We start from the raw sequence: 26982 nt of genomic DNA, 5'->3' as shown, positions 1-26982 counted from the left end.
CCTTTGATTTCAAGATGTGTCCTTGGCTCGAGAACCTACATTCACAATCAAACGAAAAGCTTGTGCTTTTAAGGGCCAGGCACCGTGATAAGTGCTTTGCGGGCATCACCCCATTTCATCAGCCGTAGAAGGAGTTTCCTAGGAGTTACAAAAGGAGTCCCTTCATTTTGTAGCTGAGAAAACGGAGGCACAGAGAGATCAGGTGCTCAGTAAGCTGTCTGAGTGCTCACAGCTGGCTGGGGTGGAGCTGGGTTTGCATCCAGGTCTGTCTGATTCTTAAGACTGCTCTTAAATGAAGTGACAACATTTCTGTTTGACATAAGGTTGCCTCTTACCCAACAGAGAGCCAAGAAAAGGAAAAAGAAACAAGCAGGGGAAGAACATCCTGATGAGGAGGCGGAGGAGCCATTTCCTGGCGAGGATCCGGTGAAACCCACCCCTCCGGAGTCAGCTAGTCCAGCGGTGCTGGAGCAGCAGGTGCGGGAGAGAGCATCCCGGAGCAGGAGGAGGCCTGGGGAGCCCACGCTAGTCCCAGAGCTGAGCTTGGCGGGGAGCGTGACACCCAACGACCAGTGTCCCAGGTGAGGTTGACATGTGACACACATGCGCACACGTCCCCACACATTGTTTGGAGTGTACATCTCCTGCCCATCTCCCGCCTGACACTATACAATCAGGAGATTCATTTACTCTCTGTCAATATATATTTGGTTAAACCACATGAAATTTCCGATATTTGTCCATATTTTCGTCATTCCACGTGGTTCACCTGCCTAATTAATAAATGTATCCCGGCTGGCTTCCCAGGAGCCCATTACATGAAGCTGACTGTAGGGGGCGACTTTACAGTTGCTGCACGCATGGCTTTTGATTAGGAGCTTTTATCTCGAACCTCAGTGTGTATTTTCTGGCCTCTGTTAGCACATCCCCACCCTCCCTGGCGCAGATACCCAGGTCTCTTCTCAGCCCTTGACTTCAGCTTATAGAGCTTCCCAAAGGAACTGTGGATATTTAAGCTGGGCCATCTGAAGCCTACGCTCCAGAGCTGACAGAAACACATTTCTAGTCGTTAGTATGTGACACCAGAAACAGAAACAATCAGAAGCTTCACTTTACGTATATAAATCTATGCATGTAATACACTCCTAAACACACAGGTATATATTCATCCTCTTTTAAAAGTTCCATTTAATTTACACAGTTTAAATGTCCTCTGTGCTTCTTTGCTGCGTCTTGGAGAGATGGTTCTCCGCATGTCACCCCTGGACCAGCAGCATCAACATCACTGGAGAACTTGCTAGAAACGCAAATTCTTGGGTCCCACTGAGACTGGCTAAAGCAGAAACTCCAGGTCGGGGCCCAGAGAACTGAGTTTTCACAGGGTTTCTGGTGATTCTGATGCATGTTACAGCGTATGGTAATCTAGTAAAGGGAATCCACTAAAAGCATTGATGCCGCCAGATCCAAGCTAAATTCTCCAGTAAACAGAGACCTATCAGGACCAGAAGGAGTTGTCAGTATTCCACCATAGGAAGTGAGAATTCAGTCAAGTCAGTCACCTTCAGAGATAATTAGGAAACAGTGGTTAATTAGGAGGTCATTATCAGACTACCTACAACCTCCTTAGTTTCAAACTTCTGTTACTATATTAATAGTTTATTTTTAATTTGTAGCTTCTGATGCATTTTCGTGTATTGTCTCAACTTCATAGCATTCAAACATACATGAACTATTCCTGAACACTGAATTCGCTATTTTGAAGCCATAAATAGCAGGCCACATAATTTTGTAATGAACATTTAAACTGTATGATGACACAGCATGTTTTTTCCCGGCTTCATTGAGAAATAATTGGCGTACATCACTGTGTAAGTGTAAGGCGTGTGGTGTAATGGTTTCATTTACATATATTGCGAAATGATGACCACAAGAGGTGCAGCTAACACCCATCATCTCACACAGATACAATAAAAAAGAAGGAAAGAAGAAAGAGGAAAAACATTCTCCTTGTGATAAGACCTCTTAGAACTGAGTCTCTTACCAACACCCCTGTATCTCAGATACCACACATTTTGTAAGGGGAAGATTCGGGATTGATTTGACCATCTTTCATGCCGGCTCCCATTTTTAATGAGAATGTCTCACTCTGCAGGGGGGAGGTCTTACGAAGGGAAGACGTCAAGAGGCGCTCGGTGTACTTAAAAGTGATCTTCAATGACAAGGAGGTGTCCAGGACCGAAGTTCGGCCACTCGGGGCAGACTTCCGAGTTCACTTTGGACAGATTTTCAATTTGCAAATAGTCAACTGGCCGGAGAGTTTAACACTGCAGGTACGCAATTTAATTATAGTTGCCATCCCAAGAATATTTTGGCCATCGCCAGTGCAAGATGGTTTGAAATCTCCTGTGGGCTAGGTCGGGGTCCTGATAGATTCTCAAGGGCAACAGAAAAGGTCGGCCTGCTCCTGGACATGACAGAAGGAGATCCGCTCCCCAAATTCACATCCTCACAGGGTTGACCGAGTGACTCACCGTAGTGCTCAAGGTTGTGCCTCAAGAAGAGTTGGGGGCTGAGGGAAGTGGGGGTAGGGAGGCTCTCGGCCCGTTCATCAGAGGAGGGCCTCAGTCTCACCGTGTACCACCAGGACCCTAGCATAATGTACCAGAGAAATCAATTATGCTATCACCACAGGTGCTTAAGGGGGGGGGGTAGGATCGAGTTATAGGTGTTAGGATTCCCCCCAAATAATAAATCTCCCTACTAGCTTAAATTGCACCATTAGCAGTATATTTATTTCTGTTTTAGTTTCCCAGGGCTACCATGCTAAGCAACACAAATTCAGTGGCTTAAAACAACCGATCTGTACTGGCACAGTCCTGCAGGCCCTGCGGTCTGACACCCAGGTGCCAGCCAGGCCAGGTGCCCTCCAGAAGCTCTCGAGCAGAGTCCTTCCTGCTGCCTCCAGCTTCCAGTGGCTCTTGGAGTTCCTTGGCCTGTGATGAAACAGCAGCGGTCTCTGCCTCCATTTTCAGTGGCCTTCTCTGTACCTCAGTGTGTCCCTTTTGTCTCGCACGGAGATACTTTTGTTGGACTTCAGGTGTGCCTTTTTCTAATACGAGTTCGTCTGGACCCTGAACTAGTCCCATCTGTAATAACGCTATTGCCGAATGAGGCCACGCTCCGAGGTTCCAGGTGGAGAGCCATTTTCAGAGGACACTGCTCAACCCACAGCAGCGTCTCAGACTTTCCCGGTGAACCCTCTCTCACAGCGCTATCGGGATTCTTTTCCAGGACGCTAACAGGGCTGTTAACTAGGGCTGCACGTGTGCAACACGCGTGCCTTTGTTGGCCATCTGCCACCCACATGGGGTCACTCACCCTTATCTGCCAGGAATGCAGAAACTTCTCATTCCCACCCAGCACCCTTGCCGGAAATCACTACTTGACCATGTCCTGGGTGTAAGTAACTTCAGAATCCTTCTCAACACCATAGTCCCAGCAGGCATGACCCATTGATTGCAATTAACATTAAATCTGGAGGCATAATCGGAGCTGTATACTTATTAAAATATTTAAATACTTCTGTACCAAATGGTAGATAGCTCCTGACCTTTTCCCCCCAAATGCCACCCTGGCCACGTAGACCTTCCTCCCAAGATCCCCGGGCCTTCCCACAATGGACCAGTTCAAGTCTCATCTGAATAAGGCCAATGCCTCCAGGATCCTGTTCCCATGTGCGGCTGAAATTTCTTCTGATTGGTTAGTTCTTGGCTGTGGATGTTGTTCAGCATTGTGAATACCAACCTCTGCCTAGACCTCTTGATAGTTAAAAACCTTCTAGAACCGGTATAAGTTTAAGGCAACTAAGATAGGTGGTCTTTTCGACAGTGGGAAGGAAGCATACTAGACATCTCGGGTTTAACACTCTGTATGGAGGCAGAGAGTGAAATGGGGTGATTGCACCTGAAGGTGAGAGTGAAAAGTCACCTGATTCTGCACCAGGAAGGTGAGCTGGGCCGCCTCTGGCAGATGACGGTGGGCATACACAGTGCTAGTGCTGCCGCCCTCAGCTCTCAGGTCCAGCGGGGCTCCTCCTCTTCCGTCCTCGCAAAAGCACGTCAGAGGGGTTCTGGGTCCTACTGACTAGCTTTGACCTCATTGCCACTCCCTGGGAGACACACCATTATTTGAGCCACTTAAATTCTGGCACACCATGGGTCAAAAGGCATGACCCCATTGCCGATAGGGTGACATGAGAAAAATCTAGTATTCTTTGTACCAGTAAGCCCTGATTAAGAGAGACCCTTCTTGGCCAGGGATTCCCTGCAGCAAGGAGCTGGGGGCAGTGTCTGGATGGTAAGGGGCCCTGGAACCTCTCCGTTCCCAAAGCCCTGGGGGCACGGTTGTACTCTGCTGGCTCTGAAGCCCCTCACCATCAGGTTTCCACATGGACCTCCTGCCCTGGCCCTGAATACATGCGTTTAACCTTCAGTTTCAAGTAAGACTGATACTGCACATGGAAAATTGTCTGTGTGAAGAATAAAACTCAATGCAGAAAGTAAATAAACACTATCTCCAGGTGACACTTCCCTGTCACCTGCCCTTAATAAAGAAGGGTCTCTGGGGGCCTCTGAGTCTCTCCCATTCTTCATCCACAGCACAGCAAAGGTCTCAGTTATTCAGAGTTTGCCCCCTGATTTGATATCCGTCCTTAACACGTCCTCCCCATTGCTCCCCGCAGAGGAAAAGCTGATGTGAGAAGGGCAAGAGTAAGGTGAGAAGACCAAACAGACAGCTACTGTGAGGTGAGAGAGAGCCGCAGATAAGATAGCAGGAAAGAAGGAGGCGTCCCACTGAACAGAGGACAAAAGGCAGGAGAGGAGCCCACCCCTGCCTGCAGGTACCCGCCCAGCCATGCCTGTGTGGATTGGACCACCTGGGCAGTCATCCTGGCAGTTCCGAGTTTTCTGGAAGGCGAGACCTCCTTCACCTTCCACTCACTAGTTCACCCATATTTCATTGCATATGATATTTTAAAGTATAAGAGAAGCCTCAAATACTATGTCCTGTGTCCTGTCTTGAATATTAATTTGTGGACATTACAATCAAAATAATTTTTAAAGTAGTGTGAAAGAGTAATTCACTAAAATATTATGAAGTGAATTTTTTTAATAAACAAGCAAAACGTTATTTTATAATACCAAGAATACACTTGGAGGCAATTAGCTTAGCTCTACCCAAAGAGCTGAATTATGTAAACTTCTTTTAAAAGTTACAAATGAAAGGAGTCTTGGTTAAGTTCTTAAGCTACCTATAAATATGTAGAAACTGATCAAATCCCATGGCGGCATGGCTCATGGCATAATTTCTCATGATTGCATCACAGTTACAGGTGAAATTAATTTAGGGGATATTTTATTTCAACTCTAGGCATGGTACTACGCCATTTGAAAATTTTAGAAATAATTGCAAGTTGAATTAGGGAAGGTTCAAGAACTATTGGCAACTTTAAGAGGGTAGGAAAAATCGCCTTAAACGCATCTGTTTATGCCAATATTATCAAATTCCTAACTGTAGAGCCTAATTATTTCAGAAAAAGTTCCGAGATTCTCAAAACTATAACGCGTCAATTGGCAAGTCAGCAGGCAAGGCATGAACGTATGCTCTCTGCTTGCTAAGAGCCAACTCAGTGTCCAACACTGTGCCAGCTGTGTGGGCGAGAACTGGAAGCCATGTGTAGAAAAGGCGGCCACAAAGCCCTCTTTCTGGGGCCTTTAAACCCAGTGAGGGGGTAATAGAGGGAGAACTACAAAAACATAATACTCAGCTGTGTGTGGGAGCACAGGACCCTGGAAGGGACAGTGGGGACTGCGATGCTTCATTTCTTGTGTGTTTGAAACCATGAGGCTCAATGCGTCCTAACCAGGCTGAAGATAACAATGCCAAAGCAGTCCTTCAAACCAAAGGTCAGTCCAGCACAAAAAGCCAGGAGTGAAGGGATGGACCGAGCCTGGCGGTGAAGATGGGAGGACAGAATTGACTAGAGCAATAGTGTAGCCTGGAAAGGAGGATGTGACAGGACTTGATGACAGTTTGACTTAAGAGAGTAACAAGCAGGAAAGTAAAAAGTTGGCCCCAAGAGGAAGGTGAGATTCGACTTTGGGGGGCAGGGGAGTTGGACCGGGACCTTCCAGAGAGACCTTGGAATCTCAGCTTCAAGGCCTTTCCCAAATAAATGCTAGGCCTTCTACAAAAATGAAATTTGATTTAGAAATAAGAGCTCGTGATGATTACCTCCATTTCTTTATCACTCACATCTATGGCTTCGTCATCCCGTATTCATCTCCTGGCCTCCCCCACACTGCATAATACGGCTGGGTGGCTTTCACAGTTCTTTGCATTATCATTTTTCCTGATGAATCAGTCCCACTGAGCCTTCATTTTCCTGGCATGTGGGTTCAGGTCGGGAAAGTTTCTGTTTAACCAAGCTGGCTCTTACTTGAGTTTCCTTCCCCAGGACCTCCCCTGATTTCTCTGGCTCAAGGGTGGAATTGCACTCTTGGAACAAGAAAAACGATCCTGTTTGGAGAAGCACCCTGGTTCACTCAGGGCAGCTCCTTTTCATGGTTGCTCTTGGTCCTTTGTGGACATAAAGCCAGGATACATTTTTTTTTCACATACAACTTATCTATGCACTTAATGGGGTGAGTCGGACTGTGGAGAGCTGTCCCTCAGAGCCAAGGGGATTAGACATCAGGAACCCCTGGAGTGTGCAGAGCAGAGGACGCAGCTGGTGAAGAGGAGGTGTGGGGCCGTGGCCGATGTCGGGAAATGGATCATCTGGGGCAAGGTGGAGACAGGTGTGGCTGTCTAAATGGGAGAAGTGAGGGCTTGGAATGGACAGGGACCCGTGAAAATGGGGAAAATCTTTAGGAATAACATTTCCCAGATGTCTGCTTCAGAACCACATTCTTTACATGTGCTATCTCACGTTATCCCGCAGAAAGCCACGGGTACTTTTCTTCTCCCAATTTTAAAGATAGAAAAATTGAGCTTCTGAGATACTGAGTAACTTAACATGAAGCAAGTCAACGGCAGAGAAGAATTCAAACCCTGTTCTGTTCGACTCTAAATTTCAGGCTCATTGCACCACGGTGATTGGATATAATGGTAAAGAAGAACCAAGTCCAAAAGTTGACATAGCTCTGCCCTCTGAGAACTAATTACTGAGGGAAAAGCCCTGGAAAACAAGCTTGGGCATCACTATGCATTGAGCGGTGTTGGTATTTAATAATATTAGGTATAAGATAATAGTTACTGGATGATTACAATATGCCAGACACCATTTTTTGTATAGGAACTCACTGAATCTTCATGGAGTCCCATGTAGCTGCATTATTGTCCCTGGTACGCTGTGATGTGGAGAAGTTCAGTAACTTGCTGAGGTCACACAGCCACAAAGTGGCAGAGCCAGCGCCCAGACCCCAGAACCTGTTCTCTTATCCACCTCACCAAGCTGCAACCGCCTGCAGTTTGTTACATTCAGCCCAAAAAGTGTTTTCTATTGAGCAAATGCACCGTGCAAAGCACTGTGGGAAACAGGAAGACGATCTGGATGTTCGACGTGGTCCCTGACATGGCTGTTAGACAGTGGGGAACTGACCGAAGGACCTGGGACTGTCTACCCAGGTCCTCTGCCCTTTTTTTAATTGGATTGTTTGTTTCTGTGGTGTTAAGTTGCGTGAGTTTCTTACACATTTTGGATTTCAATCTCTTACAGGCTATAACATTCGCGAGTATCTTCCCATTCAGTAGGTGCTCTATTGCTATTTTTATGCAGCTGCTTCTCTTCATCGATTTCAGGTCTTTGAGACAGTTGGACACAGTGGGACCACCTTGCTAGCAGAAGTGTTCCTGCCTATTCCTGAAAGCACCGTGGTCAGTGGGAGGGCTCCCATCGAGGAAGTGGAGTTTAGCAGCAACCAGCACGTGACCCTGGACCACGAGGGAGTCGGAAGTGGTATGTATGGGCACCCGATTATCCTCGATGGCTCACAGTTTCACTGTCAGGTTGGAACGTACCTTTTTTTTCACTTCTCAGTCAACCAGATAATTCTAAAATCGCTATCAGAAATTCAAATAGAAACCATAATTTTGTAAAGTTAATTTTTACACGCTACTGGTGGCCAGTGAAGTCATATAATTTTGCAAGTATAAAGTAGTTTGGCATCGTGAATTAAGGACAGCTAGAATGCCTTTGATACTTTAATTCTACTTCTAAGAATCTTTCCTCAGAAAATAATCTGAAATGAGGACAAAGTTTTATGCAAAAAAAAGTATATATCATGGTATTATTTTAAGGCTGAAAAGTTGAAATAACTTGAATAATTGTAATAGGGAGATCATTAATTAATATTCTCTCTTATCTTCTTCTACAATTCTGGTCAGATAAATGATGGATCACCTCATTCTTTCCACTATGTTTCTTGTACTTAATATATTTTAATTCCCTGCTACATTCTGTGTGGTTTCTTTGCATCTCTCTCCCAAGTTGTGAAATCACTCTGTGGCTGATCCTAAGCAATGCAACTCCTCATTGTGTTTCTCATTTCAATTGTTGTATTTTTCCACCTCTAGATAGTCTATTTAGTTCTTTTCCAACCAGTCTGGTCAGCTGTGATAATTTTCTGTCCTTTTTCTCAGACTCAGTCATTTTTTTATTCATTCATTACTTTATTTTTAAAACATATTAAACATTTTTTGAAATATTCTGCTTGTGGTCGTTCTAATACCTACCGGCTCATTGGTCTGGTTCAGTCACCTTTGTTCACGGTGGCTTGTTTCCTTGTGGGTCTGGTGATTTTTTATGGTGAGGTCACACCCGGAGATCTGCAAGGATCCTTTGAGGCCCAAATGCAATTACTAGTCTGAAAGTCTGAACACTTAGGCTTTCATTCCAGCTCTCATACTGACAAGCTGTGTGCCCCTAGTAGTCATGTAACCACTTTGACTACCTTCTTCCTCATTCATAAAATAGATCTAGTACTACCTCTTTTAGAGCCCTACCAGGTTATTTTGAAGATCAAGATGGAATGTTTAATATGTAGGAAAAATCTTTGAAAAACACAAAGTTGCTCTTATAGTATAATAGCAGGATGGTTTTGCATTAATAATATCAAATGGAAATGCAGAGTGTGAAGTTGCTATATGAAGTGCTTGAAAATCTTTTCTTCCTTTAGTTAATCAAACATACTGCTGAAAGAGATTTTATCATTCATTTTCATTCTGTGGGGGCCAAATCATTGAGGCTTTACTGTGGCCGCATAGCCCACCTACAGCAAACATTTACTGAGTGGTCACTGTTTGCCAGGCACTAAGTGCTTGGCCAGCAAGACCTCACTTAACCCACTATTCTTCCCTCCAGGAACACATCCACCTCAGGGCCCTTACACTGTTCCTTCCACCAAGCAATGCTCTTTCCCAGGATTCCACCGTCTCACCTGCTCCCTTTCTTCAGGCCTTTATTTAAAAGTCCTGCCCTGACTGGTGTGGCTCAGTGGGCTGGGCGTCGCCCCACAAAGGGAGGGGTCGCCAGTTCAACATCCAGTCAGGGCACATGACTGGGCTGCAGGTTCAGTCCTGGTAGGGACGTGGTAGGGACGCTTACGAGAGGGAACCTATGGATATTTCTCTCTCACATCAATGTTTCCCTCCCTCTCTTTGTCTCTCCATTCCCCTCTCTCTAAAAAATAAAGAAAATCTTTAAAAAAAAAATAAAGTCCCCTCTCTGGAGTCTCCCCTGGCCACTCTCTCTGAAAGTTCAACCCCTCCCCACACCCCAAAACACATATTTTCCGTATACTTTCCCTAATTTATGTTTCTCTTTTGTATCTACGGTAACATACTATGTATTGCATTTAACTTACTAATCTTATTTATTGCCCATCTTTCCTACTCAAATATGAACTCCATGATATCAGGGATTGTTACCAGTTTGGCTTCTTTACTGCTGTCTTCAGTGCCTGGAGTAGTTAGCGCCTGGCACGATGTAAGGGGGCGCATAAGGGTCTACCGAGTGAATGAATAAAGGAAGGTCTCCACAATGGTCTCCTCCTTTGCAGGAGATGCTGTTACCCTCCTTATTTTATACATTAAGAAGCTAAGGCTCAGAGCAGCTGAGGAATTTGTCTGTGGTCCCACCGCTGGAAAGTGTCAAAGCCACAATGTATACACAGATGGTCCCACTCCAGGTGTGTCATCCATAATGGCCACACTCTGTTGTCAGAGACAGAGCCAACCAGCGATTCCGAGTGTCATCACTGGCAGGAGTTCAGTGATGTTGAATTTTGTCTTCCCCGCCCCACCCCACCCCATCCACGTGTCCCATTTTCTACTGTCTGCTCTCTTACGGGGGAACTGGGCTTACTCCCCCTTTCTAAGCAACACCCTGTTTGGTGTGGTCTTTCCCTAGGTGTGCCTTTGTCATTTGAAGCCGACGGCAGTAATCAGCTGATTCTGATGACCTCGGGGAAAGTGTCCAACAGCGTGGCATGGGCCGTTGGAGAAAATGGGATACCTTTAATTCCTCCACTGTCACAGCAGAACATTGGATTTAGGAGGTAACGCGTGGCTGGAAGAAACTGAAGAGCAATATCAGCCGTAGTGTTAACAATATCCACTGGGGGCAAAAAGCTTGCAAATCACATTCATTCCGTTGATTGCCCTGTGCCAATATTTTCAGGGGGGTTTATTGTTCTTAAGGTAAAAATTAAGATATCAATGGCCTATCAAATATTTGGTGTTTACCAGGGACAGAAACAGCGAAGAACGCTTCATCTTATTTAATCTGGACAAAAATTCTGTGAAGTGCTCTCCCTGTTTTACAGATGGGGGAGCAAGCAGTGCCTGATGGTAAAGGTTCATTGCTACTGATGATTAGTGTTGAACCTTCTGGTTCTATGAGAGCCCCTGTGCTCAGTCTCCGTCTATGATTGCTAGAGTCTTAGCTTTCTACTCACAACAGAAGATGGAGACCCCTAGGCAGGCCCCCTTTCTTTGTGGGTGATGCCTGTCCAAGCAGCCAGGACGGTCAGAGCCACGTGTCCTGGGTTCGAGTCTTGTTTCTGTCATCCTTCAATAGATTTGTCTCGAATGGATCATTTTACCATCCTAGGCCTCAGCTGCCTCTCCATAAAATAAAAGAACATATTCTGATCATCCAGAAGACACTTTCCAAGTTACAGACTGTCATTTGCAACATGCAGAAAAATAGAACAGGCTTGTATTTTTTTCCTTATAGGCCCCCTCCATCTCAATACCAACCTGTGTTCATGTGATAAAAAACAAGGACATTGTCAGGGAAACTGGCCGCCATGTCCAGTGTGGAGGCTTGCTCCTGCCTTCAGGATAAGCTTTTGGCATGTATTTGATTGAGTTTCACTCCAGGGAAAGTCTTGGGGCTTAAAGCTCCAACTCTGCAGAGTTAACGAGGAATGCGGCACTGTTGATAACGCGCAGCTCAACTGTGCTGATAACCCTCGCCTCCCTGGAGTTCGGCTGCCCAAAGTTGGTGCTTACTGTTAGGTGCGTGTTTATTTTTCTTTCTCTCACTTTTTTTTTTTTTGCCTCAGCTACAAGTGGTGCCCCAGTTGCCTGAATGTGAGCCTGCGGGGCACCCCGCACCAGGTTCAGAGGCTCCTTTTCACTGGCCTGGGTCCTGGGACTCGGGGGTACTTGCATGCCCTGGGCAGCTGTAGGAACAGTCACATTTCCAGCCCTTCCCCTCCTTTTATTCTCCCCATTTTATTGAGATACAATTGACAGATGACATTGAGTGACTTTAAGGTGTATAACATCATGATTTGATATATGTACATACTGTCAGATGATCACCAGAATAACTAGTTAACAGCCACCACCACCCACGGTTACAAATATTTTTCCTTGTGATGAGAACTTGTAAGATTTATGCTCTTAGCAACTTGCAAATATTCAATAGAGTACTGTTAACGAGAGTCACTGTGTTGATTACATCCCCAGGACTTACCTATAACTGGAAATTTATCATTTTTGACCACCTTCAGCCATTTCCCCGACCCCCTGTGTCTGGCAACCACCAGTTTGTTCCCTGTATACATTTGGCGGCGGGGTGGGGGGGCGGTTAATATTCCACAGTATTTATCTTTCTCTGTCTGCCTGACTTATCTCACTTAGCATAAGGCCCTCACGTTTCATCCATGCTGTGCGGAATGGCAGGATTTCATTCCTATGGCTGAATAGCGTCCTTTGTATGTATACACCACATTGTCTTTATCTGTTCATCTGTCAGTGCACACTTAGATTGTTTCCAAACCTTGGCCATTGTAAATAACACTGCAGGGCCAAGGCGGGTGCAGACACCTCTTTGGGACAGTAATTTCGTTTCCTCATGTATATATACCCAGCAGTGGGATAGCTGGATCACATGGAAATTCTACTTTTAATTTCTTGAAGAACACCCACACTGTGTCCTGCAGTGGCTGCTCCAGTTCACTTTCCCACCAATAGAGCATAAGGGTTCTTTTTTCCCTGCATTCTTGCCAACACTCATTAGCTCTTCTCTTTTCCACAATAAGCATCCCAACAGGTGTGAGGTGATATCTCTTTGTGGTTTTGATTTGCATTTCCCTGATAATGAGTTCTGTTGTGCATTTTTTCACGTACCTGTCAGCTATTTCAATATCTTCTTTGGAAAAAATGTCTATTTCGTTCCTTTGTCTATTTTTTAGTTAGTTGGGGTTTTGTTTGTTTGTTTGTTTGCTGCTGAGTTGTATAAGTTTCTTATATATTTTGGATATTAAGCCCTTATCAGATGTGTGGTTTGCAAATATTTTCTGCCACCATTCTTACTTATTTACTGTCCTTAGAATGTATTGAATAGCAATCTTCAGATAAAGAAAAATGGCAGAAGTCACCCTTATTATCAATGTTCTGTTGTGGAGAATAATGGCTTCATTGAGCAGGTTGTCTCCGGGATTCTGTGGCCCTGATGCAAACTGCTCTGTGGTTGCGTCCATCTCCTGGATGAATTTTTTTTCAGTGCTTTGAAAAGAGCAGACGCCATCTCATCTATCGGCGCCTCAGGGCTGACGGACATGAAAAGGTTGGCCAAGTGGGCAGCGGAATCCAAGCTCGATCCGAATGACCCCAGCAACGCCCCTCTGATGCAGCTGATCTCGGTAATGTGGCAGGAGAACTGAGCACACACTCTTTCTCGACGGGGTGTGATGACAATAACAGAAATGGCTCAGCCTTTACACACACTGTCTTTCGTCCTGCGCTCTATGCCGTTGTGCTTAAGAGCATGAGTGCTGAGTGAATGACCGGTTTAAGTGGTAGCTCGGCACCTACCCGGCTGTGTGAGCAAGGTAGGCACTCGTGGCTAAGCCCCGAGATGCCCTCACAGTGCTGCTGTTGCCAGTGAAAATGGGTTCTTGTGGTATTGCAAGAAAGGAATTTCAAAAGGCACATGTGTGGGAGAAGTTTTAGCGGAGTGGAAAGATTTATTGGGGTGAAGGGCAATAATGCACCCTGGGATGTAGAGGGTAGGGAGGCTCTAGCAGCAACTGTTCCAAGATCCTTGAAAACCCTCCATGTATTTTCTTGGTTTTCAGGAAGGAGCAGGCTTTCTTTCAAACTATCTAACTTACTTTCTGGGTTTTCCCAGGCTTGTGCTGGGCCCGCCCCCTAACCAATCCCTTTCCTGGACCTTCCACACTTTCAAGCCTTTATCCAATCTGATTCCTTTCCCAGATTAGACTCCGCCCTTTATGTCACCGTTTTGCGCGAGTGCTTATCTCCCCTTGCACCATCTTGCCTTCTACTGTGCATGCCTCAGTGGAGGAAATTTCCTCCCTCGGTAATCTCGGCTAATAACGGGTAACCGACTCTTCCTGCCCACTTTGAGGATTAGGTCTCCTCAGCAGAGGATGCAGCTGCCCCCTGGGAAACCTGGGAGTGCTGTGGCTTCCCAGTGGATCAGGCTTAATGTCTGATTCCCGTTGCTCCCCTCCTTAACTAACTAGCTTCCTGCACTAACACTGTCACAATAAATAAGCTGCTGCATATCAGTACTTTGCTAGGCACATAATGGGTGTGCAATAAATATTGGCTGTTGCCATTGTAACTGATACCTCAAACTTCTGCAAAACCCTAAGGAAAGGTTTAATTTTCCCCTTCTATGGAGAGAAAACTCCTCGAGTTTCCTTCTAGAGAGTTACTTCCTCAAGGTCACACAGCTAGTAGAGGACTCAGATCCAAGTTCATCTGACTTCAGAGTCTGTGCCCCTTCCATCACACCTGGAAGGGTTGATGGGGCATTTTAAGAAATGATGGTTTTGTTTGTATTCCTGTTTAATGATTAATTTGATTATTATTTAGGTTTCATTTAAGTATTTATGAGATAAGTTGCTTGTATCTATCATAACATTTAAAATTCTTCAGTGAATTTATAAATAAAATAGGTCATTGGTCAGTAAATTATCTTTCGGCATCAGATACAAATGTTTTTACTCCTGAGATCATAGTCCCCACAAAAACATCATAAACAAGTATATGATACAGAAAGTGACCATAGCAACACATCCTGTGATCATGGTTATTAGTGTAAGTTCATCCGCAGGATGATTATAACCAGGATGAAAATTTTCATTTCTCTCCCAGTATTTCTAAGATAAGTCCCAAAACAAGCCTCTGACTTTTGCCTCTGTACACTCTCCTTGCCACATGGTACTTCTAGTGTGCATGAGAAAAGCGCTGGAAGGAACAGATCCTATCACCTACCTAAAGGGCAGTCTCTTCCACGTGAAGTTTTCGAATCGTGATTCCATTACTGTCTTTAAATCAGAGGTAACACAGCACACGTGTCACCTGTATAACGACTTGCCTTCCCGCAGAAGGACAAAGCACGGGGATGCCCTCCTGACTGGTCTCCGTCTGTGAGCCAGGATTCACAGCCGGATCACCTCTCCCATCACAAAGCCCAGCAAACCTCCGCTCCCTGGCCTTCCTTCCGCCCTGGAGGAGGTCGTCGCTGGCAGAGCACCCAGCAGAGGGGCTAGCAGACTCCTGCGGGGAGTGCCCCCTACACATGCTCAGCCTTCAGTAGGACTGAAGCCATCCCTCCCGTGCAACTGTGCAGACGCATATCTGGCTCACTGTTCTCAATGACCAAGGCTAGGAGGAGGGGCTGTTCAGAGAGATAGGAAGGCATGGCCCTGGAGCTAAGTGAAGGTGGTCAGCTGACTCTGCTGCTTTTATCTACATATGTGCATCAGAATAGTAAACAGTTACAGTGTAAAATACACTTAAAACATGAAGAAGATAAAGAGGGTCAAATATGTGGTGACGGAGGAAGACTAGAGTGTGGGTAGTGAGCACACAATGCAATATACAGATGATGTGTTAGGAATTTTGTACACTTGAAACTTTTATGTTATTAACCATTGTCACCCCCGATAAATTTAATTTAAAAATATAAATTTAAGACACACATATTAGATTTTATATACACTGTTCATGTAATCTCATTTGCAGTAGGCATCTAGTAATACACTAATATAAATCTCTCATTTTTCAGTCTGTATATTTTCATAATACCTAGTAGGGGAACATACATACCAAAGATGAACCTTATCATTTTTATTTCTTTGAAAAAACTATTTGTGGTACTTTTTTATCATTTTTTATTGGTGTTCGAATACAGTTGTCTCCATTTTCCCACCACCATTTTCCCCTCCCTGCCCCACCTGCCCTCACCTCCCACCCTCACTCCTGTCCCCCATTGGCTTTGTCCATGGGTCCCTTATACATGTTCCTTGATGACCTTTCCCTCCTTTCCCCCATTATTTCCCTCCCACCTCCCCTCTGGTTACTATCTGTCTGTTCTGTATTTCAGTGTCTCTGGTTCTATTTTGTTTGCTTGTTTGTTTTGTTGATTAGGTTCCACTTACAGGTGAGATCAGATGTGGTACTTTTTATAGCTACTGAATGAATATATTAACATCTTCTTGTTACTATCACATTTCAGTGTACTTTGCCTTTAAATGAAATGCAGGACATTTCAAGTCTCTCAATCGAAAACAGAGAAGCTTCCATTCCCCAAAGCTCAGGGCTGGGTTTCTTTGGATGAAATCTGCCCATTGTCTAGAGTTTTGTATTTTCTGTTTTTATAGGTTGCTACCAGCGGTGAGTCCTATGTCCCTGATTTCTTTCGACTGGAACAGCTGCAGCAGGAATTTAACTTCGTGTCAGATGAGGAATTAAATAGATCCAAACGATTCAGGCTTCTGCGTCTTAGAAGCCAAGAGGTGCCAGAATTCCGAAATTATAAGCAAATTCCAGCATATGACCGAGAAATTATGGAAAAGGTATTCCAGGTAAGAAATGGCTGTAGTAAAACATCGCTGTGCCACTTGGTCAACTTTTTTATATGAATTTTGTTGTTGATATATTCTTGGTAACAATACTAGTTTCTCTTTTTTAGCACTTAACATAACCTTTTCATTATTTTTCTTAAATTCAATGTTTAAATAACATCTTATCTCAATATAGTGAAAGACATAAACAAAGAAAAATTAGAATTGCAGGGTTGAGAAATATCTTAGGTGTTAATATGGCAAATTAGCCTGCTTTAGGCAAAAGTTCAATGCCATTTTAATACAATAAGATAAGCACACAGTCGGTAGTGAGCACCGTGGGAAACTGAGGGGTAGGATTTGAGCTGCCTTGGGGTGGGAGGGGAGAAAGGAAGTGTCCTGGGCAAGGAGGGGGAAAGGCTGGTGTCCTGGGCAAGGGCAGCAGGATGCAGAGTCTGGTGGGCCAGGAGCCATCTGAGGGCCATGGGGGCTGGACCTCTGAGGGCTTTCAGGTAGTAGGCCTGGGTGGGTGGGGCAGGCTAGCAAATCCAGACAGGCGAGTTTGTGTTTGATGAGGTAGGCGAGGAGCCATTAGAAATTAGCACCAGTATGACTCCTCACACAGCAGCTGTTCTTGGAGAATGTTTTCAGTTTCTTGGTTCTTGTTTGTATGGTTTGGACTTGTGATTATGATAAATTCCCAATTTGAACTAGCTCAGGCACCAAGGGGAGTTTACTGAATGAGGAAATCCCAAAACGGGGTTAAATAGCTAAAGATGTGTGAATGTCAGGAGTTCCCCTGTGCCTCAGAGACACTTGGATGCAGGGCCTGAACGCCCCCAGGACCTTTCCCACCCTGTCTGGGCTTCCCTTGCTACGGTGGCTTCATTTTCCCCACTAGAAACAGATTTCTCTACTTGGCCACGCGGTCCCCGCCATTATCCAAGTTCACATCCAGTAGTTCCAGCCAGAAGGGAGAGGTGTGTCTTTTGTTTGTTTGTTTGTTTTACAGAGACAGGGGAGAGTGACACCAGTTCATTGTTCCGCTTAGTCATACATTCATTGGTGGCTCCTTGTGTGCGCTCTGACTGGGGTCAAACACTCAAACCTGGCGTGTCCGAGTGACCCTCTAACCAACTGAGCTACCCAGCCAGGGCACAAAGGTGTGTCCTTTTGTACCAAGTTTAAAAATCTTGAGTCACCCTGAGCATTCAGTGTAACCAGGAAAGGACTGGAGAAGATGGTAGCTCCCTGGGGCCCACAGGGAATTTTATTGATGGAAAAAGAGAGGAAAATGCAGTGGCCTATGCAGACAAATCCAAAGCACCCATGACCTTCCTCCAAGTTGGTGACCAAGCCAGCTGCACCCAGATGCTATTTTCTATTTTGTAATTGCTTTACTTAAAATAGGAAAAGGCAAGAATTAAGCAGAGGCTTTGGCTAAGTTGCCGGGTGAGCTTAGCATCTTGAACCACAGCAACGGTTATCTGTGTGGCCTCTATTTCTTCCCTCATGAACTTTGCAAAGTATAATCACAGGTTTCTCTTCTACTTATAAGGCATCTGCCAACTGACTCTGAATCCTGGATACCACATCAAAGACCAATTCTGAACCGAAAGTTCACAGGAAGGCAGAAGAAACATTAAGAACCATAGTTTATGAACGTAAACCACAAGTGATAAATTCCCTAATCTCAAGAAGGGCATGAGAGAGTACTAATACTTTAAAATCATAAAATTATTCCTTTTTAATTTTTAGGACTATGAGAAACGGTTACGAGACAGAAATGTGATTGAGACCAAGGACCACATAGATGGCCATAGGGCCGTAGTAGCCAAGTACCTGCAGCAGGTAAGGGGAGTCGTTTTTAACAGCCCTGATAGGGGGAAATGGCCCGCCTCCTGAGGTGGGAGGTGGGAGGTGAGAGGTCTCTCTTCTTTTAAATAGCTATGTGATACTTAACCCCTGGAGGCTTCTTTTCTCAAAATTACACATATAAAATTGATTAACAGCTCTCTTCGTCTTTTGAACACATGAAAACATTAGGACGTATCTCAGCGTGCTGTCAGTGGTTCTTTTACGTGGGGTATGATGACAAGGGACCCAGTGGTTGAGTATCTGCATCATACTCTGTAATAAAATAGAAGTTTTATAAGTGGCATACTTACTGCCCTATTCAGTAGAAAGGTGAAATGTCTTTTGGTCCTCTCTCTCTCCCTTCCTTCCTTTCTTTAATCAATTTAACTTATAAGAAATGCTACGGCGACTACAGTACATTTTTCCCATCCAGTTGATTTGCCCTGTGGCACACATATAAAAAAATAATAATTTATGACATTTAAGAGGTCCTCTATTTAAAGGAGAATTAGGAAATAAACCAGTCTGAATCGAGGAAGAACTTAAGAAGCATTCCGTGTGCTTCAAGACTGGTCCTATTTTTCGTTCGTTTGTGCGTTCAGCAAGCTTTTACTGTCTGGGGGTCAGGAGCTTTCCCAGGTCCTGAGAAAGGAGCAACAAACAGAACAGAAACCCCTCCACCTTTGGAGATTTGACTAGTGAGCGAACCTCCGGGATTGACAGTAGGAAGAGGGCAGTGCTGCGGAGAAGAGGGAAGGTGGCTGGTGGGGGCTGTGCACCTGTGACACCAGGGTGAAGATGTGGAGAACTTTAGGGAATGAATGGTGAAGGCCATGAAACAGGAACATTTTACCTAAAACTTCCTTCGTTCCCCAGGTTAGAGAATCAGTGTTAAATCGTTTCCTAATTTCCAAACACCATTTTCTTCTTACGGATCTGATAGTCGAAGATGAAGTTCCCAATATCAGGTAAAAAGAAACCTTCTGTTTCATCTCGAAGTGACTTTCATTGCATTATAGTAAAACCTTCGTGTAACTGTAAGATGTCTGTCACTGTGTGGGGTGCACTTGGTCCATGAATGCTGCTGATAAAACTCGATGCATGCCTGATGATTGCATCAGGAGAGGGGTCTCTGTTAGAACAAGTTACCTGAGGTCCTGTCCATCATACGCCAGCCACCAGTCTCACCCCCCACTACTGCCAACTTCGCCACGCCAGCTTCGCCAGCCTTTGCCCTTTCTCATTGCCATCAGAGTCTGACAGCCTTTCCTCCTGCACATGCTCCTCCTGCTTCCGGCGTCTCCCAGTGCTGAGCTTTCCCCTACTCTTCCATCACGGGGCAGTGTGGGTGGCTGAGAACCATGGGCCCACGAAGGTCTGGGTGGCAGGGGCAGCCTGGTCCCAGAACTGCAGCTGGGAGGGCAGAGCTGCTGTGTTTGGTGAAACTCAAGGGCAGCCAGGAAGAAACAGTCATTTACCTAGAAGTTGGAAATTGATTGCTTGATTGTCTTCCTATCATTTAGAAAAATCTTCAAATTGTCTGAACTCGGGGGTGGGGGGATGCAGAAAAGATGGAGGACAGCTTTCCTCATCGGTGGTCTTGTGCAGTCTGTTAATCTCGGGACCCTTTCTGTGACTGAATCTCTTGGTCTCCCCTAAAAAGGTTATTTCTTAGGCATGCATTTCCTCTCCACCATCAAGTTGGGAAGGAGACAAAGCACTGTGCTGTCTTCAGCAGCCCCTGCCTTTGACTTTGTCTCCATCCACGTCCAGGAGAGAGGCTGTGCCCACGTAAATTCACACAACCCCCTTCTCTCTACGCCAGGCCCAGAGTCTAGGCATTGACTGCTTGATTCCGTCATGAAAATTACTCGTAGAATTGATGGCGATTTTTCATGCTGTTTTCCCATTTCTTTTCTTTCTTTTTCTTTTTTTCTGCTTTACTTTCTGCATTAAGTTCTGAAGGCTCAGGGTATGTTCTTTCTTCTTTTAATTTCAATTTGTTCGTGGCTTTAAACTAATATGTTTCTGTATTTAATGGTCCCAGCCCCCAAGATGTTCCCATGTGAAGTCTTTGAGAGGAGCCCTCTCTGGGGGAGGGAGGCAGTATTTTCAGGGGGATGTGTCACGTAAGGACCCTCTGGTAAAGGCACCTCTCTCAGGTCCCAAGTTTGGGTTGGGAGGTGTCCCGGTAGAGAGCTGAAGAAGATGGGCTGCAATTTGTGACGACACGATTGGACCTAGGGGACGTTACGCTAAGTGAAGTAAGACAAAGATAAACCCCACATGACTTCACTTACATGGGGAATCTAAAGAGCCAGACTCATGAGAACAGAGAGTAGAATGGTAGCTATGAGAGGCCGGGGAGCAGGGGAGTTGGGGAGGTGTAATTTAATGGTACAGATTTGTGACTAGTAGATAAATAAGTCCCGGAGATCTAATGTGAGTGTAGTGAGTATGGTCAACAACACTGTATAATAAACCTCAAAGGTACTAAAACCCTAGATCTTAAATATTGTCACCACACAAAAGAAAGGATAATTATTTGATGTGACAGAAGTGTCAGCTAATGTCATGGTGATAATCATAATCTATGAATACATCAGACCAACGCGTTGTACACCTTAAACTACTACAATGTTATATTCAATATCTCCATGAAAATTAATGTAAAATAATAAAATGTAGATAATCACACACACACACAGAGATTTGCAAAAATGTACAATAATGTCACTCTTCTCACGTTTTCTTTTGGAGAGGAGAACTAGCCTTCATAGGTTTGCACTATGTTAACGTGCAACGGACTTATTCCTGTTCTGAGTGAGTTGATAAATAAATGTGTGCAAACACCGGAAAAGAAGGAGAAGACAGGCTGTGGAGTCAGAGTGACCTGGGACTGGACCCCAGTCCCCCTCCCCTGTTTAGGAGCCTTCAGCAAATCATATCACCGCTCACAGCCTCCAGTTTCTTCATCTGAAAACAGGGGGTAAACGTTATACCTGCGAGGATTAGAAATTATTACGTGTGCGGCACCCAGCACTCTGCTTGATGCACGAGGGTGCTGATGGATGCTCTCTCTTCTGTGCTCTCTGGGACTGAAGTCCCTGGGGAGGAATGGGAACAGCAGCTCCCAGGAGCCCCTAGGGAGCCGCCACCTCCCTGCTGGCAGGTGCCTCTTGGACAGAGGGCTGCAGCTGAGCTCTCCGGGAAGCAGAGCAGCAGAGAGGCGTTGCGCTGCAGCCTGAAGCTGGCTCTGCACAGCTGGCTGTGTCCTGTGCTGTTTGGCATAGTCAGTCATGTCAGCTTCCAGGTACAAAGTCACATCTGTGTTTCTGCTTAGTCTCTGGGCCAGAATTTAATTATTTGCTTCAAGGCCCTTTCTCCCATGAGTCAGTGACTGTGTTGCTTTCGTCTTCCAGGAAGTGTTTATCTGGCACGATTGTGGTGAGAGGTAGGAAGACGGGAGGTCCTCCCGCTCCTCCTCCCCGGCCCTTCCTCCTGATTCCACCTCTTCTTCCTCCAGCATACTCACTAACATTGTCATCGTTGGCATCATCCCAACACTTACTATTTCACATCTACTAAGTGCCAAACCAGTGCCAGGTGCTTGGGTGCACCTCCTCACTTAATCCCCTCAACAACCCAAGAGGGAGCTATGGGCCCCATTTTACAGATGATGAAACTGAGGCTTAAAAAGGTGAAATCATTTGCTCAAGGTCAGAGAGCGGAGCCAGGATTCACACCCAGTCTTGTCTAAAGCCAGAGCGTGAGGTATCCCAGGAAGTGCCTGGAGAGGCAGTAAACATCAGCTGCACGAGAACAGGGCAGGTGAGGATGTGCTCCAGGGGCTCAGGAGAGGGCGTCCCTTCTCGCTGATGCGCCTGGGCCTCGGGAAGGGGAGACCCTGCCCTGAAGGTAGGAAAACGGCAGCCGAATGTGCAGATGAGGAGGAAGGTGGAGGGAGGCACTCCACGTGCAGGGATGGCCTAAGGCAGACAGGAGGAGAGACAGGGCCCGTTGGAGGGGCTGCGGGGCACGCATGGCAGAAAGCAAGGCAGGAGATGCTGGGAGGGGCCAGAGCACCCTTTTCCTTCTCGGATCAGTAGCAGCTAAAATAGATTTTAATAATCCATACAGTAGGATGGCTCCCCTCTTGGAAAAATTTCTTGATAATTTCTACCCTCTGTAAAAAGACAGAGTTTTTCAGGGGCCTGTGAGGGACTTTGGGGCAGAGTTTGAGCAATTGTCTCGTGACTTCCCAGATCTTTCTTTTCTTCAGAGTCCTAATCCTGTTCTGTAATCATTAGCATTCTCGGCCTAAGCCTTTTCAAACTGGCGGAACAAAAGCGACCACTGAGGCCAAGGAGAAAAGGCCGGAAGAAGGTGACAGCCCAAAACCTGTCCGACGGAGACATTAAGCTGCTGGTGAACATTATCCGAGCGTACGACATTCCGGTGCGGAAGCCAGCAGCAGGGTGAGAGCGAGCCCACCTGACAGGCCCAGGATGGGTTGTGCGGGATACCGGCCCAGTCAGTCACTGCTTTATAGCACGTCCACTCCGGTTTTCAACGTGGTGTTGTACTGTGGGGACGGAGCGTTCTTGCCAAAGGCAGAGTCCCATTGGTTGTGAATAATAGAACCAACTCAGTCAACTTAGGCTACCGAAGGGGTTACGGGGACCGTCTCATGGAACTCAGGACGAGGGGTGCGGCTGAGCCACAGGGCAGACTGTAAAGATTAAGGTGGTTCTTCTGAGGCCCCGTTGTCTCTCTTGAGTGCTTTCCTCTGTGGACTTACTTCCTTCTTGCATGTGATGGAAGTGGTTCGTCCAGCCGGGGTACCACCCGCCAACATCAGCCTCTCAGGGGAGGATCTGAGGGTCCTAACAAGGGTCAGGTGTTGATCCATGACCTAACCACCCACAGCCAGAGCAACAGGGTCACCAAGACCAGCCTGGACAGGTGGGAAACAGATCTCTGAGACGTGGGTGTGAGCTTAGCAGAAACCCAGAAGGTGTCTGCCCCAGGTTCTGAGACACATGTGCTAAGGGCATAAAAACCTTGATTTCCCTCTTACCTGCTCAGAGGAGTGTTATGCCTATGACATTTCTCTACACTGGGGGCACTGGGGACCCTCAGCCACAGGTGAGGGAGCCCAAGTTACTTAATTCCCTTGGAGAACAGAGATGGAAGAACCCAGAACGAAAACAACTTTTGCCTGGTGTCCTTACCTGTCGTTCATTGTATGTTCACCATATTCGAGGCACTGCGCTGGGCACTTTCATATATATTATTTCATCAGCTTCTCACTGCTACCACCAACTTTAAGTCACAAAAGGGAAAACGGAAGTAAAGGGAGTGTAAGTGGCTTGGCCAGGGTCACCTGGCCCTGGATGAGTGCCCTTCTAGCCTTTGCATCTTCTCTCCTCTCCAAGTTCTGTCCTGTAAATTTACTTTCCCCTCCTCCCGCCCCATTATTTTTCCTTTTTTTTTTTTTTACTAATTTTCTCACCCAGTACAGAACATGTGATCGTCACAAGCTGTTCCCAATTTCATTGCTTGTACGTGTCCACTTAAGCTCTAGAGTCTGCACCACACACAGCATTGCTTCCTGGAGTCATAGCCCGGCCCACTCACCTTGACAGAAGCAACGCTCAACTGCGGGGGGAAAGGCTATTTGTTTGTTTGTTTGTTTGTTTAAATATATAGCTGTTTGTCTTACTTTGGTTGTCTGTTGATTTTTTAAGTGTTAAACAATTTAGTTGAACTAGTTACCAGGAAGCACAGTGGATCGTATGTTACCCATTTTAGTGTAGACTCATCGAGGTGGCCCACCTACCAGCCCTGAACTCGGCCGACCCAAATCTCAGTCCTCTACCCGTGCGTCCAACCAAATGGAATTTTCCAGCTCCCTCTCTGTACTCTTATGGCCCTTGCTCATGCCTCTAGTCTAACAAGCATCCCACTATTTTGTGATTATTGTTTCCGTGTCTGCCATCTGCTCTAGTCTGAGCTGAAGAGCACCCTACTTGTCTTTGCAGCCCATGTCTAGCACAGGGCCTAAAGCGCAGTGGGCACTTACCAAATATTTGTGTACCAATGTAATCGATGCTGCTCCAGAGAGAAAAAGGTTTTCTCTGGTAGCTGTTACATTAAAATATTCCACTGTTACTATCTCATCGCTTTTCTGAAATGCTTACCTGTGAAAAGGTAAGACAGTCTGACAGAAATAGACAACTTACAGCTTGGTAATGAGTGCAGAATATTTGGTGAACCATACAGTTCAGACAAAACACCCCGGTGAGTTGTTAAGAGAAGGGGGAGGGGCCTGGGAGAGGCTCTCCACACAGGACCTTCATTCCTCCCTCCAGGAAGAGCAGCTCTTTGAAAGAAAAGAGGACAAAACCCCGGCATCCTGACTCGAGGGAGGAATGTCCGACCCCCACCCCGAGCACTTTCCCAGTGAGGCCTGGGAGGCCCAGAGAGATTTTACCTGGGATTTGCAGCTCAAGGTTTCTGGAGAATGCAGGTTCAGAGATAATACTGTAGGAAAGGAATTAAACAGACACGAAGGCTGGCCTGGAAGTTCAGGATTTTGCTACCTGAGAGGGATTGAGGCTCATGTATCAGCACCCCCTAGGAGAGGAGAGAGAAGAGGACTCTCTCCTCTGTCCTCAGCCATCTGGGGGTGACCAGAGAATATGAAAAGCCTTCTGAAGTGTCAACAAGCCTCGACAGAATGTCTGTCACCTTAGCCAACAGACCCATGCACCTTGGAAAAACCTTCTTCTCGATATATAATTAGACTGTCCTGTCATTTATGTTTTCAAACATCTTTCCTCCCAGCAAATTCCAGCAGCCGTCAAGGTCTTCAAGGACTTTCAGCGAAAAGCGCGCTGCTTCCCCAGCCACACACAGCCCAACCCACAGTGCTGACTACCCGCTCGGCCAGGTGAGGTGCCCAGACGGTGGGGCTCTGCTCAGACTCTCACCCCTCACGCTTCTAAGAACTGCCTGGAAATGTCCTGGACTGTTTTCTGCTTCATTTTCTGGAAGCGTACTATTTAATAAACATATTCTACCTCTGCTAGGAGCGAAATAATTCAACCAATTATTCTGGACTCTTACAATTTGCTTTTGATTTTAAGGTTTTAGTACGTCCTTTTGTAGAAGTTTCTTTTCAACGAACAATCTGCCATACCACGACGGCCGAAGGACCAAACCCCAGCTGGAATGAAGAACTGGAACTTCCGTTTAGGTAAGCGTACGTCCCCGGTTAATGTACCACAGGATACGTTGAAGAAACATGAAGGAAACATGAAGGAAACGGAGGTTCCTGGGAACCTGCCCAGGTGAAGTTTCGTGCAGCTAGTGAGCTCAGACAGGGACCCGGAGCCCTGACTCCAGGTGCCACGTTTGGCCTCGTGCAGTGCGTGGAGTCCAATCAAGAATACAGTGGGGACATGTCCAACTTCTGAAACTCAGTTGCACTGTTGGGACACGACACTCCTCTCCAGGCTCTGGCTACTTACAGCCCACGCTTCCCAGTCCCTTCACCCACAGCCCCCACACTCCTTTTCCTTTCTTCCTTGTCTCCCCAACTCTGGAAGCTTTAAGTAAATTTGAAACTCCCTTGTTCTCATAAATTATGCTTTTCCCTTACCAGAAATACAGAGGCATTTAAAAAAGGAGGAAATCTTACTCTCTGTGACAGCATGGATAGACCTGGAGAGTATTATGCTAAGTGAAACCAGCCAGTCATTTGTGATTTCACTTATATGTGGAATCTTATGAGCAAAATAAACTAGCAAACAAAATAGAAACAGACTCACAGATAACAGTGAACAGACTGACAGCCATCAGAGGGGAGAGGGATTGGGGCGCTGGGTGAAAAAGGTGAAGGGATTAAGCAAAGAAAAAAAAAACATACAGATAACAGTACAAGAGAGAAAGGGGGTGGGGTGTAAGTGGGGGAGGGCAAAAGGGGGAATAAATGGGGTGGAAAGAGACTTGACTTTGGGTGGTGAGCGCATGATGCAGGGTGCAGGTGATGTGTTATAAGTGGTACACTTGAAACCTGTATGGTTTTATTAACCACTGTCACCCCCCAATAAATTCAGTAAAATACAAATAAATAAAACACACATAGATATACAACAATTTTTGATATGACTTTAGATATTTAAGACTCATTATCTCAGATCTTGAAACAACCTTAGAAATTATCTAGTCCAATGCTCTACTTTTGTAAAAATAACAAAAACAAAACAAAACAAAAAAAACCACTAAAACCCAAATACAGAAGGTGACTTTTTAAACATTGATAGTAAATTAGAGACAGGGTAAGAATTAGAACTAGCTGAGTCAGAAGAAAGGGGTAGATACCACTAATACACATGGTACAAGCAAAAAGAATGAGAAAATGTAAAGGCAGGTGCTCGACCAATCCCTGCAGCAGCCCCGCCCGTCTCTAGCTCTCCCACTGAGCAGCCTGCTTCCGGGGCTTTGCTGGACTCGGAGCAGGTCACGTTACAGGAGAGGAACCTGTTCCCTGTGGTGCTCACTGGTCTGTGGGGAAGCTGGGTGGGACCGGGAGCATTCAACCAGCCCCAGAGCAATAGGTTCAGGACTGGAGAAGGCTCTGCCGGAGAAGCACGTTCTGGAGCCCAGCCGCTTGGGAGGCCCACATACCAGCACCAGAGTCCGCTGGAGACCCTGTGTGCAGTCC

General features: G+C 45.9%; 1 protein-coding gene across 10 annotated transcripts in view; it reads left to right on the top strand.

Annotated features, from left to right (window-relative positions):
* The window catches only part of CC2D2A (coiled-coil and C2 domain containing 2A), an 89214-nt gene that overhangs the window by 39029 nt on the left and 23203 nt on the right, over window positions 1–26982 (top strand). For all 10 annotated transcript variants that reach the window (XM_045182744.3, XM_045182741.3, XM_045182747.3 and 7 more), the window contains 11 exons: window positions 343–581; window positions 2153–2330; window positions 7864–8020; window positions 10472–10619; window positions 13079–13217; window positions 16212–16415; window positions 18153–18245; window positions 19128–19219; window positions 22562–22729; window positions 25101–25206; window positions 25403–25512. In XM_045182744.3, the coding sequence (XP_045038679.2) occupies window positions 343–581; window positions 2153–2330; window positions 7864–8020; window positions 10472–10619; window positions 13079–13217; window positions 16212–16415; window positions 18153–18245; window positions 19128–19219; window positions 22562–22729; window positions 25101–25206; window positions 25403–25512 (1634 nt within the window). The remainder of the gene's footprint in view (window positions 1–342; window positions 582–2152; window positions 2331–7863; window positions 8021–10471; window positions 10620–13078; window positions 13218–16211; window positions 16416–18152; window positions 18246–19127; window positions 19220–22561; window positions 22730–25100; window positions 25207–25402; window positions 25513–26982) is intronic.

The sequence above is a fragment of the Desmodus rotundus genome, chromosome 4 (assembly GCF_022682495.2).
Source record: "Desmodus rotundus isolate HL8 chromosome 4, HLdesRot8A.1, whole genome shotgun sequence".
In the NCBI taxonomy this organism is placed as follows: domain Eukaryota; kingdom Metazoa; phylum Chordata; class Mammalia; order Chiroptera; family Phyllostomidae; genus Desmodus; species Desmodus rotundus.
The sequence above is the reverse complement of the archived record's forward strand: the minus strand, read 5'-3'. Positions and strand labels throughout refer to the sequence as shown.